Here is a 23,312-nt window from a genome sequence, read left to right on the forward strand (position 1 = left end):
AAATTCCATAACTCATCACTCAAAAATTAGAGAATTGAGTGATAGAAACAGAGTTATTGAAATCCAAACAAGCTTTTGAGTCATGGGTCCCACTATTTTTGAGTTATGAGTTATCGAAACAGAGTTATGAGTTATGGAAACTCAAAATCCAAACACCCCCTTAGTCTTCATTGGGAGATCACTAAATTTTCTGTATTCGAAAAGATAGTGGTTAGCTTCATCTGGAACTTGAGCTAGCGGTTGAACAGACTATTTTAGGCAAGTTTTGTTTCTCCTATTCCAAACAATCCAAGCGATAACAACGAATAGCTCCATCATCTGAGGTCTGGTGAGAACCACGTTCCACAAATCGACAAAACAACCTCTAGCAGCTTTTCTTCTATCAACCCAACCAAAATCTCGGTCCTAGACAACTCTGCTAGCATCACAGTTCCACAAAGAGTGCAAAACATCTTCGGTGTGAGATTGACAAATTTCATATATCTCGTTAGAGACTATTCTCCATTTCCACAAGTTGTGATTTGTTAGGAGAGAATTTGTACAAGCCCGCCATAGGAAATGCTCAGTTTTACCTGGGATCCGTAGTTTCCACACACCAGACCATAAGCCTCTGGCAGCAAATGAGGTTGAACTTGAAAGATTATCTTTGGCTTATTCTTCACATAATATGTTTTACCCCGGCTTGACAACATAAGACCCATCCTTGCTCTTTTGCCAAATAAGAATATCTTCCTGGGCTACTGTGCTGATAGGGATGACTTTTATTTTTCTAGCTTCAAAAGGCAGAAATTTTTGATCAATAATCTATGAGTTCCACCAACCTGTCTGTGGATCAATGAGGTCGGCAACAATAGCATCGAAGGGTAGAAAAGAAATTGGAGACATCACCTTACTATCACTATCACCTAGTAACCACTGCTCACCATATACCCAAATCTTCTACCCATCCCTAACTCTCCACTTCGCTCCCATCTTAATGACTTTCCTAGCTATTAGAATGCTCTTCCAAGCAAAGGAACCAGAGCTTGATTTTGCTTCAAAGATAGAGGAAGGAGGAAAATATTTGGCTTTAAACACTTTAAAGAAGAGAGATTCCTCATCATGGATTAGTCACCAAACCTGTTTAGTTAGCATAGTATTATTGAACTTGCTTAAATCTTTCAACCCTAAACCCCTTTCATCTTTTTTTTTTTTTTACACAAAGTATCCCAATTCTTCCAATGCACCTTCCTATGGTCTCCATGTTGACCTCACCAAAATTTCTGGATCATCACCTCATAGCAAAAGTCGAGATTGCTTGGACCACAACTTTAAGCAAGATTTCTTTACCTGCTTGGGATAGAATCTTCTCCATCCACCCCTAAAGTAGGTGGTGCCTGGGTCCTTTGTGTATGCTCCACTTCTGTCTAAATTTGTTCCTTTCTAGCTTTCACGCCATTCATGCTGCCTTCGTGTTTGTCTGATTCTGCTGTACGTTCTAGTGGGTGTTTAACTCTTGTAGCGTGAAGAACATATGGGTTTTTTGGCACATGTCCCTTGCTTTTCACTCCTTCCCTAGGCTAGGCATTGTTTGGGTGAAGGCCCTCTCCTACTTGCCTAGCCCATGTTCCATTCTTTCCTGTGTCCGTGGGCCTCTTGGCTGGGGATCCTATCATGCCACTTCATTGTTCCTGCTATATCATTACCTCTATTTTATTTCTCATTACCCGTGGGCTTACAAGCTAATGCTCCTGCCATGCTAGTCCACTTTCCACATCTTTACCTCTTTTGGGTTTTACTAGCCAACATTCCTACTGTGCCAACCCATTTAATTTCCTTGAGCTTCCTTAACCCATTTATTTCCTCTTTATCTCTTTTACTCCCATGGGTTTTTTGCTAAATCCTTTAGGCTTCCTCGGCCCAATTACCACATCTTTACCTCTTATTGCTTTTCGGGCTTATTGGCCTTTAAGCCAACCCAATGAATTTACTAATTCATTTCCTGAACTTCCTGGCCCATTTACTCTCTCTTTACCTCTTATTGTTCTCATGGGCTTACTACTTCATTTTTTGGGTTCCTTGGCCCATTTACTTCCTCTTTACCTCTTATTATTCTAATGGGCTTCCTGGCCATCATTCTTACCATTCCAGCCTGTTGGGTTTGCTTTACTATTTTCTCTTCTCAATTTCTTCATATTTGTTGGGTTTCTTCTACTATTAGGCCCTTTGTCAAAAGTGGGTATCAACACTTATATATATTAAGCACCACTTGGATGGTTTGAATGTCCCCCAATTGAGCTCTATAGAACCGCAAACTGTCATCTACAAAAACCAACCAAGAAATCTTAGATTCATTCCTACAAAGAAAGTAACCTTTGATTTTATCAACTTAGACAGCTTGCTTAATAAGCTGAGTTAGACCTTCATAGCATAAAAGAAACAAATAAGGAGAGAGAAGGTCCCCCTGTCTGACACTCCTAGAAGGTTTAATAACACTCAAGGGTTTTCCATTCACCAAAATTGAATATGAAACAGTGCTAATACATTCAGAGATAAGTTGGATCCATTTGCTATCAAAACCCATCTTTCCCATAAGTTTTAAGACATAAACTCACACAACTCTGTCATATGCTTTGCTCATATCTAACTTCATGGCTAAAAACCCCTCTTTCCAGATTTCTTAGTTTTCATATGGTGAAGGGTTTCAAAGTCCACCAGGATATTATATGATATTTCTTTATCTGATTGGAAAGCATTTTGGGAATCAAACATAATATAAGGGAGAATTTTTTTTAATCGATTTGCTAGCACCTTTGATATCAACTTATATAAAACATTGCAAAGAGCTATACTTGAAACTACTCATGGGTTTTAATTTTTTTTATTTATGATGATAATGATGCCCTGTTTTGCTTGCATAGACTAAAAACTACTTATATGACACTAATATGTACGTAAATTTAATATTTGATAATCTTTATTCATGTGTTATCCTAATGTCAAAGTAGGTTCATGCTTCCTAGTATATAGTGACAAATAACTTTAATTATACAATTGTTGTAATAAAGAGATGAGGCATGTACAAAATTGAATGTAATTATTTAAACTTTTTTTTTTTTTTTTTTTTGCATGAAGATTGCATTACTTCATCATATGCCTAAAAAATTTGTAAATACTCAAATTTGACTGGACATGCATTTCTATGGAAGTGCTAAATGTTGCTAATGATATATGCTATGAGTTGTTCCAAATGAGGAAGGACATGTTATTTTTTTATACAATATAATCCAATCATCCTATTTTATTGAGTATTGAATGTTTAAGCTTGGCTCAACAACAAATATAAAATGTTTAAGATTGGCTTAAACTTGAATCAAGTTTACAAATGATGTTTGAGCTTGTTAGATAGTTTTAAAGTTTGAGCTTATGGTGGGCCTTTTTGCATTGTTGGGTTTTAACCCCTCCTGCTGCACTACGGCCCATAGATTTGTGGTAAGAGAGCTAAGACTGGCCTGAATGGGACAACACTGTAGGCTAGCTTATGCACAAGTCGAGCTGTCCCAATATGGACGCATTCTGGCAGGGGCATCGCGGGTTGAGCGTATGTTATGGGCATGGCTAGAATAGCTGTTACAAATGTTGTAACAGGAGCATGATATGGCAGAATAACTAAAATACTAAACGAAATGAATAAGACTAACGACAGTAAGGAAAGTAACTAATAAAGTTATAGCAGAATAATACAACAAATGGAAATAACGCTACGGCAAACAATTTAATAACTAAACGGTAAACTAATCACCCAATAAGCATAAATAACAAAAAGAGAAAGCTTGTCTACCAGAGAAGTAGGCATAACTTTTCAGCAAAAACGAGTTTAAGAAGGGAACCAATCTCCAACATGAGTAATCTCAAGGAAGGCTTCTGCCAAAGAAGTTACGTACTTTAGAAAAAGGGCCTAAATTGTTTTAAGTTTCAATTTTCAATCCCTTAGAGAGTAGGTCTGTCAAGACGGAGAGAAAAAGGTAGTCTATTGATGCATACCCTATTCCTTCCACTTATATCTCTCTAGTTTTTTGTGTGTTCTTTCTTTTTCTCTATTCTTTCTTTTTCTTTTTTTCTACCTCTCCTTCCTTTCATTCCTCCCTCTTCACTGTTTACAGCTACCACTTTTTATACTATCTGCCATGGTGGGATTTACTATTTTTACCACTCAACTGCTTTCGGGTCCTAATGGGTGTCCTTCTAGGATTGCTCACTGGTTTGCTAGCTACTCAGCCACCACCATTACTCTAAATGTGTTGGTTACACCACTCTCCATTCCTAGACAAAATTGCTTGTTTTTTTTTTTTTTTACCTCTCTCTATTTTTCACTTCCCTCTTTCGGATAAGGATTAAGCTTCTTCATTACCTACCTCTATGGCATGCATTAAGCGGCCCCAACCCATACTTACCTCTTTTAAGTGAGATGTCATCCCAGCAAGACATCTCTCCTCAAAAGAGCTTAAGCAGAAACCCCAAAATAGACCTCTTTTTTCTCCCCACCGCCAAACCATATCCTCTAAAAGCCTTGAACCGTGGCCCACCTCTCATGTATTGGTTGGGTACAAGTAGGTGGTGCCTTGGCCCTTTGTGCATGCTTCACTTCGTCTTAATTTGTTTCTTTCTGGCCTTCACACCATTTTTTACTACCTCCGTGTTTTTTTTTTTTTATTTTACTGTACGTGCTAGTTAATGTTTATCTTTTGTGGCATGAAAGATGCATGGGTTTTTGAGCTCATATTCTCTATCTTTTACCCTTTCTTGGACTGGGTGTTGCTTGGGCAAAAGCCCTCATTTTCCTGTCGAGCCCATGCTTTCCTTTTTTGTGTCTATGGGCCTTTTGGCTATTAATCCTGCCATATAACTCCATCATGCTTGCTATGACTTTGCCTCTCCTTTCATTTCTTGTTACCCCATGGGCTTGCAGGCTGATGCTCTTGCCGTGCCAACCCACTTCTTCGTCAATCTTTTACTCAGGGCTTCCTTGGCTCATTTTTCACATTTTTACCTCTTTTGGATTTTGTTGGTCAACATTCCTACTGTGCCAGCTCATTTTACTACTTCATTCCTTGAGCTTCCTCAGCACTTTTACTTCCTCTTAACCTCTTTTACTTTCATGGGCTTTTTGCTAAAATCTTTGGACTTCCTCGGTCCAATTACCATATCTTTACCTTTCATTACTTTTCAAGCTTATTGGCCTTTAAGTTGACCCATTGAGTTTACTAATTCATTTCCTGGGCTTTCCTGTCCCACTTACTTCTTCTTTACCTCTTTCTTCTTCTTCTTTTTTTTTTTTTTCCATGGGCTTACTGCTTCATTCTTTGGGCTTACTGCTTCATTCTTTAGGCTTCCTCGGCCCATTTACTTCTTCTTTACCTCTTTTCTTATTCTTGTGGGCTTGCTGGCCATCAATACTGCCATTTCAGACTGCTGGGCTTATTTCTTTATTCCTTTATTGTTTTCTCCTTCTCACATTCTCTATTGTTAGGCTTCTTTTGCTATTGGGCCCTTTGTCAAAAAATGGGCATCAACAGAGCTCTACTTGGCTTTACTTGATTCATTAGTCAAGTCAAACTCAATCTCAATATCAAGTTTAAGCTTAAGCTAAATATCAAGTTATTGAGCTCAAGATCCAAGACAAGTACATTATCAAACTCATATTAAGCATATTATCATTTGGTATATATATGTGGTCCTAACTCCTAATTAATTAAAGACATAGTGTATGAGTTTATTTTTTCTAAGCCCATAATCAATCTAAGCTTGACTTGTTTTTTCTTAAGCCATATATATTGTTCATGAGCTTGTTTATGGACTTCTTCTTCTTCTTCTTCTTCTTCTTTTTTTTTTTTTTTTTTTCTCGCTTAGGCTCAACTTGTTTATTAAACAAGCTTAAAATTAAGACTCAAACTTGGCTTATTTATAAACAAACAAATATAAATGAGCACTTTATCTAGCCAAGTTTGAGCTATTTATGAACAAGTTGGTTTTTCATTTACAGCCCGTTCTCCCAACACCTCACAGACACTTATACTTGTGGAATGACCATTGCGCCGAGAGTGTGCAGTGGTAGTGATGTTCCACTTTTCGAAGGGCAGGACTAATGTGCTAAAAATTTAGGCATTATTTTATTACTTTCTCTCTCTTCTATTAATAAGGAAATAATAAATAAAGAATATCTAAATAAAGTGGTAAAAGAATAGAAGATGTAATGTATGATGTATTGCAAAGTGGTGTATTAAAATAGATAAAGTAATTTTTTAATGTATTAAAATAACATTTTTATAAAACAGCTGATGCTAATGCTCTTAGAGCACTGGTATTAGATGTGCTATTTGTTAATTTTTAGCATTTAGTACACCAAATACCAAAAATACACTTTCAACATGTATGTCATAGGCCAAATTATTTTTATATGTAATACAGTATACTTCTACTAGTAAAAGTGTATTTTAATTATTGTTGAGGCTCATTTTTTTTTTTTTTACAAAGCCCAATAAGAGAAAAGGCCCAGTAACACGGGCAGACCAAAGTTAGCAAACAAGAAAAAGTCATTGAGCCCAAATGGCAAGAATGAATGGCTCATGGGCTCATAAAGTGGGTCCTGAAGAAGCAAACGGGCCTGAACGGGCCCGAAAAGAGAGAAGAAGCAAACCCATTGGCAGTATGTAGAAAAGCAAGAATGTGCCATAGCAGGCTCAAAGTAATGCAAGCAAAGAAAGTAATGGGCTAATAGAAGACCCATCAACCCTAAGGATGAGGTATAAAGTAATTGGGTCAAGGAAGCCCAAGAGAATTAGTAAAAGCCCATGGGAAAGCAAGATTGGAAAAAGGCTGAGGAAGCCTAAGGCAAGCAAATGGGCCAAAGATGCCCAAGAGGGAAATGGGACATAAGAGCCCGCAAACAATGTAAGAAAAGGCCCAATGAACACACTGAGTCACTGGGAGGGAAATAAATGGTAGGCCCAAAGAAGCCTGACAGGATTGAGTCAAATAACATTACAACAGGAATAGCAGAGTGGTACGACAGGAAAATGCTAGCAAGGCCACACAGTGAACACAGAGTAGGTCGGGGGGAAGGAAGGCCCATGACTGAACAAGGCCCAACCCCCAAAAGAAGCAAGTCATAAAGAATGGCAGATCGAAAAACAACCCACGCCATAAGAAGCCAAAATGCACGACAAAACATACAGACCAAGGTGAAGAAGGTGAAGCACGTGCAAGACCTAGACACCACCAACATGTACCCAGCTAATATAGGAAGTGGTGGGCCATGGGTCAGAGGTAAGAGAGGGCATGGCCTGGTGGTGGAGAGGGGGGAAAAACCTATTCTGGGTTCTTACTCAGGCTCTTTTGGGGGAAATATCTTGTTGGGATGACATACCACCCAAAAGAAGAAATGATGAGTTGGAACCACCTGGTGCATGCCATGAGGGATAGAGAGAGAGAGCACACACACTGTAACGGGTAGAAAAGCCACAGCAAACTAACAAACAAAATAGCATTTTTTGTTTAGTAGTGGGGAGCGGCACAACCAGCACAGGTAAGTGGTGGTGGCTGAACCACTGACGACCAATAAGTGGTCGGCAATGACACTCACACCAGACAAAGGTAGTTAAAGGTTAAAACAGTAAATACTAGTCACGGCAGGCTTTATAAAGGACCCCTTGCTGTGCACTGAGTGAGGGGGGATTCGAAAAATCACAGTAATAGGAATTTTAGGGAAAAGAAAGAAACCATAACCCAGAAGTAAGCATTGAGAAGGGAATAAAGTAAAAAAAAAAGTAAGAAGTAACAAGAGAAAAAGAAAACAGAGAGTTTAGAATGGTAGGTATGTACCAATAGGTTGATCTCCTCTCTCCCTCAATAGTCTTGCTCTCTATAAAAGGCAAAAGATTTGTATTTGGGCATGGACTATTTAGGCCTGTTCTCTCAAAGCAATTAATTTCTTCTTTGAGATTACTTGCGTTGAGGAAACGGTTTTTCCCTTCTTGGTTTCAACCCCGTGTACTACTTGGTGTGGCAGACTAACGCTTTGAATTTGCTAACTCTTTTTATTCTTCACTTAGCTTATTCTGTGTACAAAGAGCCTTTTGTTGCTCACTTTTATTTATTGTGGCTAAAAGTAGTGATTTTGTTTCTTATATCATCTTTATTATATCTGTCTGCCATAACTTACTCACAGCGGTTCTGCCTGCCGTGGCTCTGTGATTAAACTTTGGCGAACGGGGCATAGTTGGTACACAAGCCGGACCAAAGTGAGTTACAATTGGACCAGTTCTAACTCCCTTACTTAGAATATTTGGGCCAATACCGCAGGAGACAGCCCAGCCCAACATTGAAAAAAAGGCCCACTACAATTATGTACTAATTTTTTTAATGATTTATCTCTCCTCTCTCTCTCTCTCTCTCTCTCTCTCTCTCTCTCTCTCTCTCTCTCTCTCTCTCTCTATATATATATATATATATATATATATATTGTTTTTGTTTTAATAGACGATGAGTGCTATTTTAGGTTATTTTAATGGGTGATGTATTAAAATAAAAAATTAAATGTATGATGTAATGTTAAATGTTATGCTAAAATAGATAAAATAACTTTTGGTATATTAAAATATAATTTTTTTTAGAACATATAATGCTAACTCTCTGGAGAAGACATAAATATTATACAATTTTTGAGTTAAATATTCCTTACTATTGAATACAATTAATATTGTCATATTTATATACTACATTTTATGTTATTATAGAATCATGTCAATGTTGTTGGTGGGGCCAACTCAAAATCATCTAGGGTGTTTTAGGCAAAAATTTTAAATGGAGCCTTATTATATATACCCAGATATTAATTAACAATTTCATTTTACTTTTAATATCATTTTTTAATGTAAATTTAAATTTCTTACTTTTTTAAGATACAAAAATACTAATTAAGTTTTCATATCATAATTTGACTAATATTTCTTTTTTCAATCGGCAATTGGTTATATCCTTGTTCAATTTTTCACCAAAAAATAATAATAATAACAAAAACAATGATGATACACTATAAAAGAAGTATATATAAAAGTGCAAAAGTAGACACTTATATACTATGAAAAAATTTTCCTTTAAAAATAATAAAATTTTGAAATAGCAATGTTTTCATATTTTCTAGGAATTTAATATTTGTGTTTCATGTTATTTCTTTGTGTCCTTTTCTATGTGATAAAACATTTTGGGAAACAGAATTGCAAAACTGCACTTGGTATGTTATGCTATGCAATGGAGTGAATTAAGTTTTACATAATTCTCTATGCAATTTACTTTCTTAGAAAATGCTATGCGATCTTATGTTTACCTATGCCCTTTTGACATTGCTTTCTAAAATAAATCATTTATATATAATATGTGCAACTAACCCATATATCTCCCAAAACTAACCTGATCTAACACAACTTGCTGAGTTGGGTTGGATTGTCAAAATCTTTTTTATGGTGGATCGTGTTGGGTGTGGGTTAATAGATTCACAAATTTGCTTAATTCAACACAACCCACCTATATTTAATATATGTTTTAAAAATATATTATTTACTTCTTTTTTTTATCAATTGAGTTGGGATAGAACTATATAATATCCTACTAACTATAGAATAATAAATTAGTTTATGTTTATTTAATTTCTCAACTGAATTGAGATTGAAACTATAGAATAATGAACTTGTTCATGTTTATTTTTTGGGCATCCAAGGACCGAGGAAGGATGCAATAAGGTGTAACTATCACTAGAAGAGCACTCAAAGTCCAAGGAGAGGGTCTGCCCGAGAATGGGAGGAGAAGAGACAAAATATTTCCTAGAAGTCCGAATGGAAGGAATAGTGTTTAGATTAAGGATCAGAGTGATTGAAGGAAGCTTCTAGTGAAAGTTCACATAATTCCTCCACATTGAATGACTGGCAACAGTTTTATCAGCCGCATTAATTAGGAAATGACCTGAACAATGGAATTCATAACTAAGCAGCTCCTTCTACTACTTTCACCTGAAGTTTAAGAGGACAAGTGTCCAAAGGGATTTAGGAAGATGGTAAATGTAAGGCAAAGATGCAACAAGCTGGAGAGTATATAAGAGAAAGGGAACTTCCAGATAAAGAGGGAGAGGAAAAAATACTCTAAGGATAGAAAGGAGAACAAGAACATTGAAAGAAAAAAAGGGAACAGTGTACCATTCTGTGTGAGAACTGCCTCCTCGAGCAAGCTTGTAATAACCTTCATATATACATAAATTTTGATCTTTAGTCATTTTTGCCCTATTATTGTCCTCGGGCTAAGCCCCCTCTCCTTTGTTTTTAACCCACTCTCTTATAAATATCTATTGATTTGAGCCTAGTTGGGCTGCACAAACTTCACTGTTCTAAGTGGGTTCGAACTCGCCTGATTTTTGTGTCCTTACAATTTTATTTCTTAACTAAATTGAGATTGAACTATTTCATATCTTAACAATTAAATGAGATGTTATTTTGATTTGATTATTTGTGTTGGTTTGATGCACTACCAATATAAATTTGTTATTATTTTTATTGGTTTAAACTTTGAAGCACTAATAAAAATAGTTTGTGTTAGTTTGGTGCTATGCTTATGTTTATTAGGTATAAATTTGTTCTTATTTGTGTTGGTACGGTACTAATGCTCAATTAAAAAGAATGTTCAACCCATGGGTCCAACCAAATCTAGGTGGGTTGGATTTTTTCAACCCAACTATAGTAGGTTAGATTGAACAAACCCATCAACCTGGCCCAACTTCACGCATGCATACTCCTTAATTACATGTCATCTTAGAATAAATTACACATATTATTTATTTACATGTCATCTTAGGATAGATTACACATGTCATTCTCATCCTATGATAGTTTATACATGTCATCCTAGTCTAGATTTCACATGTCATCCTAGGATAGATTACATGTCATGCATTCACATGTTACCTATGGTATATTATACATAATATACATTTACATGTAGAATAGATTGGTTTTCTTTTATTGCACATGTACATACATAATATCCTTAATTTTTAAAACCAAATGCCAAATATTTAGTTATTATTTTAAATGGTGAGATTAAGTTATATTAAATTCGAAACAAGGTATCATCATTTTGGATAGGTGTTGTAGGGTGCCTAGTACATTCCCCACATGTAAACGAGCTTCCAAATCCATGTCTTCTAGTTCAAGACATTCTTCTATTTTTTATTTTAGCTTAGGAGTCATTATGATTTAGGAGTCATTATGATTAGGAAATAAAATCAATTGGATTTAGGTGACCAATTCACCTTAGAATTCCAATTGTTAGTGGCAACTACCAAAAATGAATATAATTAAGGAAGTTCACTTGCACATACCTCACCCTAATGTTGTACACATGTCACACATTTTTGTAGTTTATACTAAATTCACGAGGTCAAGTGAAAAACCCTCAATGGTAGAGGGGACAACGTCATGTGGCCGAAATCCAAGTATGACAGCAAACAAATAGAAAAATTATTTCAAAATGTTAACATAAGCAGGAAGTCTTATTGAATATATTTTTGATTGATCAAGATGTTTTTGGATGACAATTGACAAAACTATGGAATTGTGTTAAAGTTAAAATTATATATCTTATAGTTCCTTCAAAATAGCCTTGTTTTTCAATGACATTAAATTTAATATGGTTATGTGTTTAAGTTTAATTGATGGATAATGTGTAGTGTTGATATTGTACTTTGTTCGACTCTAAATCTTGATAGAAGTTTTAGCCCTAAAAATGAAGGATTTCATGATTTTAATAGTTAGACCCCATTTTTTGTTGATTTTCATCAATCTCTATGCGGTTGACAAAATTTAATTGAGCTTTATCCAAAATCTAACCATGTGTTTAGATTAATTTTGGAACTATCAGATCATTAAAATTCTTTTAATTTGACTGGTTATGGGCAAAAAATGAGTTTGAATCAAATGAGATATCACGTAATGAATTAAATTACCCATTTTGCATTTTAACTGTGTAAAAAGTATGTAATTCTCTATGGAATGCGTGCCAAAATTCTAGTGTAATTTTAATGAAAAATTAGTATTAAATATACCATTTGGATCTCTTTTGTTGAGCATGACATTAAGGTTTAAGAATCAAATTAATTAAGGAATTTAATTGATTTTTGTAAGTTATGTGTCCTGTTTTTCTTTAGGTCCATTTACTTTGTCATGTTTGGTCCCTTTTTTTTTTTTAATCAAGTCATGCATGTGATTTTTTTTTTTTCTAGAAATCATGTTAATTTCTTTCAATTAATGGGCATGCCAAGTATTATTATGAATTATTAATTGTTGATTTAAAGTCCACACAATTCCTTAAATGCACTACAGTCTAGGTTTTAATCCCTTGCGTAGGTGAATTAAGGATTGTCCCAAATGCTAGAATATTCCAATGCATGTGATGTCACTGATCCTTGCATTAAGATTGTGTGACAACCCATCCTAAGGGTTAGGAATCCTATATAAATATCTCTTTTTCTTCTAATCATCAACAGCAGTCATCAGCCCCATTTAAGAGGCCTAAGGAAAATCAAAGCGCTTTCCATTCTAACAACTAGACATTAATCTTTCTTCTTTTTTTGGGCTACATTCTTCAACATCATCCATCCATTCCACATTTACCCAAAAATCCTAACACTCCTACAACCCAAAAATCCTAACACTCCTACAACCCAAAAATATGACCACCTCAACCTCCAAATCAACCCTTCTAAAAATACTAGCAACAAAAAAGAAAAACCCTTCCTTGCATAACCCCAAAAAACACATAAAAATTCTTCATTTTTCCCATTCTTACCAACACAAAACCACATAGAAACCAACCGAAAAATTTCTACGAAAATCCAATGTAAACCCTCAAACAAAGCTCAAAAATACAAAAAGCAACACCCTTTCTTCTACAAACCCAAAACCATAGAAAAATCCCTTCTTTCCTCATCTACCTGAGACCCCCATCTATAGCAACATTAGACTTGAAGAGGATAAAATATGAGCCTGATGGGCCTATGGTAATAGGCCTGACGGATAGGAACTGTTGGGCCGGTGTAAAGATGATCCAACGCTCTTTGAAGACCCATTGCTGAAGGGCACAGTAAGGGCCCATGATCTAAGATCTCTATCGCTCATTGCCTAGAAACGCCCTAGAATTCCAATATGGAAATCCGAGCACAAGGGTGATTCTAGAAGACACGCACGCTGAAAATAGATCTCCTCTATAAGGAAACCTTGCTCACCACGCTCAGAAAGACTTGAAGTGGAGTCCCATATGGAAAAGACTTCGACACCAAGAAGGAAAAGCCGACTCTCTACTACTATAAAAGCCCTAATACCCTCGCAAATTAAGGTACGCATAATTTACCCTCTCTAGCACTCTAAAGTTGTGAGAATAATTCTAACTTGACCTTCGGAGAGTATTTAGCAGGCACCACATCGGTGCTCTCTAAGGTTTTCTTTCGATTGTTGTTGTTGTGCAGGTTCGCTTTGAGTCGCGAGTGCTGTGTGACCTATTGGTGATATTTTCGGCATCATCAAGACTAAGCAACTATAACCAAAAGAAGTAGAGCGGCAAATCACATCAAGACCAGTAGTAACCACAACAAGCATGATAAGAAGACTACAAAAGTGAAATATTAATAACCAACAAGCTACAACCACAAAAAATACATAGAGATTTTTGAATAAACCTTACTCTTTTCCCTCCTCTTTTATTTGTTCTTTCCTTTCCTTTTTTAATCCGGATTTCACTTGTGCTTTATGTGTTATTTATTTATTTATCTTTTTTAAGCCACACAAAACATGGAAGCCCTAAAGCAGAGTAAAGAAAAAAGGATGTAGATTAAGAGTAGAGCAAAAAGAAGAAAGAATTAGAATAACCAAAATAGTCAAAACAGAGTAATATATGCTTGCTAATACATGCTTGTTTACATTAACACATATTTTTCTATACACATAAATGTACATATTTTCTTCTTCTTTTTTGGCTATCACAGATGCATACCAATGCACACAATAACATAAACCTAAAACCCCCCCAAAAATCCCCAAATCAATAACATACATGCAAAAACAACCAAAATCCTAAATCAAACCCATACATATAGATCCAAACCCATTGCTAAACAATCATATCCAAACCTAAATCAAATTCAAATTTTTGAACCCTCAAGCCAAAAAATCCAATCCTCAAACCCACAAGCAATGGGAAAAGAAAGAGTTTTAGGAATTTTTAACAAACAGTGGGCAAGGATTAGGAAGGAGAGTTTGAGAGTAAAGAGATAGTTTTAGGGATTTTTAATTTAATTTAAAGAAAAAGAAAAGTAAAAGAGATTTAAAATAAATAAAAGATGAGATAAGGGTGTCAAGTGTCTAAGTCTCATTGGTCCTTTAGATTTTTCCTAAGTCCTGATTGGTTGAAGGGAAATTTCATTAAGGTGAGTTGGACCGGGTTAAGCCTAGTCCAACTCGTGGACTCAACCCTTTCAGTATACACTTAAGAGAATTCACATTGGTAATGCTAAAATAGCTAAAAAAAAACTATTTTAGCACCAAAAAAAAAAAAAAAAAAAACTCCTATATCAATATTGTTGTATCTAAAATTTTCAAATCCTAATTTTTTTTTAATTACTCCCAACTCTCTCTCTCTCTCTTTCTCTCTCTCAGACCTCTTTCTCTTCCCCCTCCGAAAGCCTCAAACTCATCAACCCTAACCTTGAGCTCCTCCAAACATCAATGGAAGATTGTCAACAACTTCATCTCTTTGGGGTGTCACCATTATCAGTCATGGGTTTGCAGTGGTGGTTATGGTGGTTGTGGGTCATTATGGTGGATTTTGGGTTGCTTTTGGGTTTGAATTGGTGTGGTTATGGCGATTATAGAGGTTGTTGTGAGATTGTTTGTTGTTGTAGTAAAGATCAACGTTTGTTTTTTGTTGTGGCTTGTGAGATTAGCACTGATTGGTGTTTTTGGCTCCATTGTGATTGGTTGGTGAGATCGATTTGGGATTAGTTTTTGTGATGGTTGTTGGTTGTTTAAAGGGATTAGTTTTGATATTTGGGTTTGGCAAATTTTTCCAGTGGTTGTGGCGGTGGTTATTGGTTGTTATTGTGGCTGTTAGGGCTATCTACGAGTCGATTCAGGTCGGATTTGTGCCCAACTTGGACTCAACCCGACAACATTGGGTGGGGAAAATCTTAACCCGTAACTAACCCAAATGGAGTTTTGGATCAGCCGGATTGAGTCTTATCAGTTTCGTTTTGCAAATCTTGTTGGATTTTGGCCGAAATCTTGCTAGATCTCGTCAGATCTGACTGAATCTAACAAGATATAGCCAATATTCCTTTGGATCTATTGAGATTTAGACGAGATCTCTTTGGATATGTCAAGATCTAGCCAAGATCTCATTATATTGATGGAGTTAGAGTTCGGGCTTATTGAATTTTTGCCGAAAGTCGCAATTTTAGACAAGGAGAGAACAAGTCATCGGGCGGGTCAGGTTTGTCGGTTTCTCAGACAACCAAACCACCACTCGAATCAATAGTTTTGAGTCCTAGCACCAACGACCCATGACTGACCGAACCACCACTTGGATTGGTCGATTATTGGGTGAAGAGCTTTGGGTTTAGGCGGTTCTTCGGGTCTAGGCAGATGGTGGACATAGTGGGCATGTATTTTATGCATTGGTTCAAAGATTTTTATTAGGTTATTTGTATTATTTTAATACATTGTATGTTAAAAATAGGAGATGAGATAAAGAGTGTATTGTAAAGTGAAATGTAAGAAATGATAAAGTAACTTTTTGAGTTGATAAAGCTTGAAAGCTTTAAATTTTTTAGCATCAGCTATGATTGCACTAAATTTTAAAACTCCCCACACCTCTTGAGCTGAGGTCATTTAAGCCCAAATCCACATCCCCCAATTCCCTTCAATCCAACCCAAAAATAAAAACCACCGAAGCCCAACCCGAAAATAAGCCTAACCCAAAATCATAAGCCCACAAATAAAAACAAGCATCAGCCTCCCTAAATAATCGAAAGTCCAAACCCAACCTTCCGTCCAACCCGATACAACCCAACTGAAACTTTCTCAAGCTCAAAACTTATTCCTAATCTCAAATACAAACCTCATTTAAACTCAAACATCAGCCCACTTTTATCTTTTATCACCAAAAAACAAAAACACAAAAATCAGCCCACTTCATTTAAAATCCCAAGCTCAAACTTTTAATCCATCTTTCCCCATCCAGGCCCAATCGGAAAATAAAATACACTCAACCCCAAGATGAACCCAACATGCTCCAGCCCATTCACTTAAACTCTTCTAGCCCAAACTGTGAAACAAATTAAGGCTAACCCATGATAACATCAGCCCAGTCCAATACCCCAGCATCTACTTGGACCCATCAGCCACCAAATCCATACAAAATCACGAAAATGACAACCTCCCAAAATTACAAGTCAACCACAAACCTTTTTAAATTTCATTTATGACCTCAAAATTTCAAAAAATTATATTTTTGACCCAAAACTTTTCCAAAATACAATTGTCCCACCCTAAAACTTCCTAAAATTATATTATAGCCCTAACTTTCAGAAATTGCAAAATGACCCCAAAATTCAAAAAATTGCTCAAAGGCCCTTTTTTAGGCCAAGAAATCCCTTTTCAATCTCATATTGTGCCAAAAAAAAAAAAAAAAAATTTCCTCCAAAAATAATAAGATTGTTAAATGACATTTTCGTATCTTTATTGGGATATAACTTTTCTAATGTCCCTTGTTATTTCATTCATTGTGCTTTTGCACGCATGAGATACAATACTTTAGGAAAAAAATTTGAAAAATTGACTTGGTATGATATCTTCGATTATTCCTTTTTTCCCCTTGAATTTTGTACTTTTTTTAATAATGTTTTTTCATACTCATGTAGTGGCGGCTCTAAGAATTGTTTTTAGAGTGGTCATTAAGAAATTTAAATTATACAAAATCTAATAAAGCGAGAACTTAAATATTTGTTACAATTGTGAATTAAATCACTAAGGAGAGCAAAATTGTTGCGATTGCAAAGCCAAAAAGAGTATAACTATCGTCACCATAAAAAAGAACTTACAACCACAATATTCTTCTTAGTACCATTTTTTAAGGAAAAATGAAATTAGAGATTATTTTATTAAATAGGTTGAATGATCTACAAATTTAAATGATTAGCGATTTTTATCTTTTTATTTTATAATAGGCTTTTTTTTTTTTTTTTTTTGGATAGGATTTATAATAGGCTTTTTGTTGAACAAAATGTTCACTTGTTGTTGTTTGGTCTTGTCTTGTTTTTGTTTGGTTTATATTTGTTGTTATTTGGGCTAATATTTATTGTTGTTATTTAAGATTTAAAAAAAAAAAAAATTATAAAAGGGATTAAGGATTATATTTGGGGTCATAATTAATTTTGGAGTAATGCTACATTCACAACATTTTTACAATAAATTTTATACAAAAAACTGTTATTGGTAAGTAAAAAAATAATATTGGTATTTGGGTCAAATTAGAATTACTAACAATTTACTACATTGAATTTGTTGTGAAATTATTGTAAAAATTTTGTGAATGTAACATTACTCTTATTTTTGTTGAACCCAAATTTTTGTAACTCTCAAGTTAGGGTGTTCAACATTTTTATTATAGTAGTTACAATAGGTTTTTTTTTTTTTTTTTTTTTTTTTTTTTTGACAATGAAGACTATTATTTTATTAAAATTCAATCGGGATCAGCAAAGAGTACATCATGGAGGTGAGGTGGAATATCCTCCACCCACACCGATAAACCTCTAACATGTCTCGCATGTTTAGCTAAGTTGTGTGCTACTCTATTACCAATTCTACGAATATGTGTAAAAGCAATACATTTACTGGTAACAAGAGTGGATTTGGCAGATTCTAGGAGATGACCATAAGTTGTCAGTGAGGGTTTGGTGCTTCGAAGGGTGTTGATTACTGCTTCCGAATCTCCTTCAAGCATAAACTCATGAAGGCCAAGTTCCTGTGCGAAGCTTATCGCTCTTGCGACAGCCATGGCTTCGACTATGACTGGTGCAAACGGTAAGGGAGCTTGTTCTGACAGTGAAGCAACTGCATTCCCATGACAGTCGTGGGCCACAGCACCCAAACAAGCCTTGCCCAACTCTGGAAAAACGGCACCATCAAAATTCAGTTTGACACAGTTCCCCGGAGGAGGACGCCACTGTACACGGTTCTGGGGTCTCATTACTGCTGCATTGTTGATGATGGTTTGTTGACTTTGCTGGAACGTTGCAAGGGCCTGCGTTGCTTGTTGCAGGACCTGGGTTTTGGGATAGGCAGTTATACTCACTCGGAGTTGATTTCGCCGGTGCCAGATTGTCCATATCACCATAGCTATGAGGTCCACGTTTTTTCTTCTTTCATGAGTCGACTTGATCAGGTCCGTGATGCTTGGTGCACCAAGTTGGCTTTGGTCTTCAAATCTTGGAGTACTATCCCATATTTCGTCCAACATGGAGCAATTCCAAAGTGCATGGGCAGTTGTTTCGGCCTCCACTCTACAATGTTGACACCTATCCTTATTCAGAATTTTCCTTCTCATCAGATTGTGCTTAGCTGGAATGACTTCTTTGCAAACCCGCTACATGAAGTTCCGCACTTTATTAGGAACATTGATCCCCTAAATCAGATTCCACACCTCATTTTGCTACTGCGGATTACCTGCAGAATCAAACATAGAGTTTAGTTTATTTAGGAACTTAGAGCTCGAGTTTACCGTATAGTTACCTGAGGGGGTGAAGGGCTAAATTATTTTGTCCTCCACCAGAGTAGGGCTCAATGGGATACTAAGGACCATTGCAACTTCTCCAGGTGAAAACAGGCCTTGTACTAAATCTGCCTCCCATTTTCTTATACTTGGATTGATGAGGTCAGAGACTTTACCATCTTCAAAACTTGGAACAATATCTGAAAGAATCCGTGGATGCTCCTATGATGGTAGCCATGCATCATTCTAGATACTAATATCCTCCCCACACCCAACCCTCCATCTTGCACCCTTTAATAGGACGTATCTTCCCTTCAGAATGCTATGCCAAGCGTGTGAACCAGAGCTAGAATCTTAGGCTTCCCATATACTATAGTTTGGAAAGAACTTCGTATTAAAGACTCTATAAAATAGGGAATCCTTATTCTAAAGTAGTCTCCATACTTGCTTAGCCAAGAGAGCATCATTGAATTGGCTAGATCCTTGAAACCCATTCCGCCTTCTTTTTTTGGAAGGCAAAGTGTGTCCCATTTCACCCAGTGGACTTTCCTTCGTTCTCCTTTCTGTCCCCACCAAAACCTTGTTATTAGACTCTCAATTTCTGAACAGAGCCCTATTGGGAGTTTGAAGCAGCTCATGGTGTAAGTTGGAATGGCCTGAACAACTGCTTTCATTAATATCTCTCTCCCAGCTTGTGAAAGGAGTTTTTCCTTCCACCCTTGCAATTTTTTCCAAACCCGTTTCTTTATGTAATTAAAACTTGCTTTTTTGTTTCTACCCACCAGCGAAGGTAACCCTAAGTGTTCTTCATACTGAATAATTTCTGGAACTCCCAAAGCCAACTTAATTTGGTTTCTAGACTCAACCTTTGTGGATTTACTGAAAAAGATTGTCGTCTTACTATGGTTAATCTGTTGACCTGAGCACTTTCTATACACATCCAGTATGTCCAGAACTCTTTGGCACTCCTCGAATGTGGCCTTTCAAAATAGCAAGCTATCATCTGCAAACAAAAGGTAGGTTAGACGTGGATTATTTCTACAAAGAGAGTAACCGTTAATATGTCCTTGGTGGGCTGATTTGTTAAAAAGCCCATTGAAACCTTCAGTACAAAGTAAGAAAAGAAAAGGGGAAAAGGGGTCGCCTTGTCTGATGCCTCTTGTTAGTGTGATCATGCCTTTGGGTTCCCCATTCACCAATATTGAATAGGTCACCGTCTTGACACATAACATCATGAGTTTGATCCAGTGATCTGTGAACCCCATTTTTTCCATGACTGATTGTAGGTATGCCCATTCTACTCTGTCGTACGCTTTACTCATATCCAGCTTGATGGCCATGTATCCTTCCTTCCCTGTGTGTCTCTGCATACTGTGTAAAGACTCAAAAGTGTCTGGCCCCGGGGCCTTAAGTGGGGCCATTTGATTAGTGGCTTGCTTTACCTCCAACTGAGTGAACTCAGAAGACAGCTTCGCGTTCATCTCCTCAATAATCACTGTCTGGATAGAATCAGTAGTCGAGGCACAAAATTGCTGGTTTTCTGAACTGAGAAGGGTCTAATAATATTGCACTAGACATTCAACTATCCCTTCATTATCCTCAACCACACGGCCATTGGAGTCCTTCAGCTTCTAGATTAGATTTTTCCTCTTCCTTTATGAAGCTTGGCTGTGAAAGAACTTTGAATTTCTGTCCCCAAATTTTGCCCACATGACTTTGGATCTCTGAAACCAGAGTCTATTTTCCTTGTCTACCAACTCGGCTATTTCCTTCTTCAATTCTCTAACCTGTTGATTATTTCCAGATCTCATGGCTACTTTTTCAGCCTCTTTTAACTCCTTTCTCTTTTGACTTAACACCATTCTGACATTGCCAAAATAATTCCAGTTCCAAACTCTTAATTCTTTACCACATTTTCCTATTTTACGAATGACATGATCATGAACCTCTCCATCTTCCCTTGATAACCACACCGCTTCTACAATATCCGAGCACCCACGATCTGAGAGTTACATTTCTTCAAACCTGAATGGTTTAGAGAAAGAAGGAATATCCAAACCATCCAAAGTAATCCACAGTGGCGAGTGATCTGAGGAGTCCGAATGCAAGTGATGAATTTTGGACCCTGAAAATTTCATGAACCACTCATGGTTGGCCAACCCTTGGTCTAATCTCTCCCACAGTGAGTGACCATCAGCAAAATGTTTTCTCCATGTGAATCGATCACCCACGTACCCTAGGTCCAGAAAACCACACTCATCTATGACATCCTTAAAAAGTTGCTTCTGATTTTGGCTTCGATTATTACCTCCCAATTTTTCTGAGTGTCTTATGATTTCATTGAAGTTGCCAGCGCAAAGCTAAGGGAGGTTGTGTTTAGTATTGAGTAACTGAAGTTTATTCCATGCTTCAATTCTCTTATGAGTTACCGGCTCTCCATAAAAACCTGTAAACCTCCACACTTCATCGCTGCCTTTATCGATTATAGAATCTATGTGATACTTAGAAAAAGAATTGACATGTACATTAATGGAGTTCTTCCAGTATAGGGCCAAACCCCCGCCACCTCGGAGATTTCTTTCCACGTAGAACATATTATCAAACTTGATATTTCTTTGAACTTCTTTTAGCCTAGCTTCATCCGCCCATGTTTCGACTAAAAACACAACGGAGGGATCTTTTGCCTGAATCACTACTTCAAGCTCCTTTCTTGTATGCAGGTTCCTAAACCCACGACAGTTCCATACTAAGAGACTCATTATGCTTGGTGGACCATTGTATTTTGTTGACAATCTTCCGTTGAAACCTGTAACTTCTTAAAAGGTAACTCAGGAAGAAATTCCATATCCTCTTCTCTGTTTCTTTTTGTGACCGTAGGTCCTTGATTAGTTTTAGCTTCCATATTGTTATCACGAGCCAACCTTTTCCAAGTGCGCAGGGTTTTGTTTGCTGGAAGAGGTGAAATATCTACCATGTGAGTTGCATGCTCTTGAGTTATTTGATTATGAGCTGGCTAGGAGGAAGTTAACGTGGCTGCATTTGTGGCTGAGTCATGAGAGGTATCATTTAAGTTGGGTGCCACGTTATTTGCTAAGTCATGTGAGGTAATGTTTAAGCTAGGGGCCACATTATTTACTAAGCCATGTGAGGTAGTAGTTAAGTTGAAGGCCACGTTACTTGCACGACTGTCATATGTACCAAGTGCAACGTCTATTTCCTGAACCTGTGCATCAAAATCAATGGGATTATTATGGCATGTAGATAACGTTGAATTTGAAGTGATTACCTCATTTAATAGGGTGCTGTTATTGTGGGATTTTGGCATGAATTGCACCTTTGTTTCAACGGTTTCCATATCTGAAACGTGCATCCGATCAGCCCCTTCCTTCTCGCGGGAATCAGATCTTGCCATTTTCATTGCCGTTTTCATTCTCGTTGCCCTGTCCGCCGTCTCAGTTGGTGTTTTAGACTGTTTTGTGGCTCCCTCCAATTCGTCGCCCATACCAGAGACCATGGTGAAAAGGATTTTTCCGGGGTTGAAAGGCATCGCTTTCAACCATGGCCCGTACTTGTGAGGTTCAGTGTTTCTGTGTCTTTCCTTACAGGCTAGATGTCGCAGTCCTTCCCATCGTGTGATATAAGACCGAACGAATAGCAGAAGTTGGGTAATTTTTTGTACTTAAAAGAGATCCAGATCTCTTCATCATCATCCAGTGCGACTCTTCGACCTCAACAGAGAGGTTTTGAGACATCAATCTCCACATGAACACGTAAAAAATCACCCCCCACCAACTCATTAGGATTCTCGCATGGAGTTACTTGACCGAGAGTTTCTCCTATTTTGATTGCCGTCTCTGGATCCAACATATGTATCGGTAAGCCGTATATTTGCACCCAGAATTTCAGTTTCATGAACCTTAGATACCTCATTGGCGTTGACCCATCGAACCACTGTAGGAGGACTGCGTGTTTGTCGAACGTCCAAGGTTCGTTAGCTAGAACACACTCTGCATCTGCTTTGAGTTTGAAGACAAATAGAAGAATGTGATCTCCCGCTTCGCGCACTTTAAAATCCTTTTTGGCTCTCCATAAGGGTTTGAACGTGTGACCAATTGCTTCCATGTTAAGAGCTCTTTTGGTAAGGAACTTGGCCGCCAATATGTACTCCTTGTTTCTTAAATTTTTGGATCTTGAAAGACTAAGCTTGGCGTCTTCCTCGTTTGTCAAGTATAATTTTTTCCAGTCATATAAGATTTCTTCCATGAGGGTAAGCGGTATTGAGAGAATAGAGAGAGAAGGGATTAGACCACGCGTACAGGGGACGGAGGTCAGAGGAACCCTACTGCTATGGAGGCTTAACATAGGGGAGGGTTTATCATTCCAGAGAAGATAAGGAAGATTCTACGCTCTAGTATCTCAGAGAGAAGCTAGGGCGAGAAACAATTGATCTACGTGTAAAATATCACTTT

General features: G+C 37.0%; 1 protein-coding gene across 1 annotated transcript; it reads right to left on the bottom strand.

The window, feature by feature from the left end:
• Positions 1 to 22,572: 22,572 nt before the first annotated feature.
• On the bottom strand, positions 22,573 to 23,106 carry LOC115964755. Its single transcript, XM_031084010.1, has one exon. It carries the CDS (start codon positions 23,104 to 23,106, stop codon positions 22,573 to 22,575), a length of 534 nt encoding a protein of 177 aa, XP_030939870.1.
• Between the last annotated feature and the right edge of the window lie 206 nt (positions 23,107 to 23,312).

Source organism: Quercus lobata, chromosome 10, assembly GCF_001633185.2.
Source record: "Quercus lobata isolate SW786 chromosome 10, ValleyOak3.0 Primary Assembly, whole genome shotgun sequence".
Lineage (NCBI taxonomy): Eukaryota > Viridiplantae > Streptophyta > Magnoliopsida > Fagales > Fagaceae > Quercus > Quercus lobata.

Coding starts and splice junctions, on each gene's coding strand:
- LOC115964755 (XM_031084010.1), bottom strand. CDS start 23,106: ATGGAAGAAATCTTATATGACTGGAAAAAATTATACTTGACAAACGAG.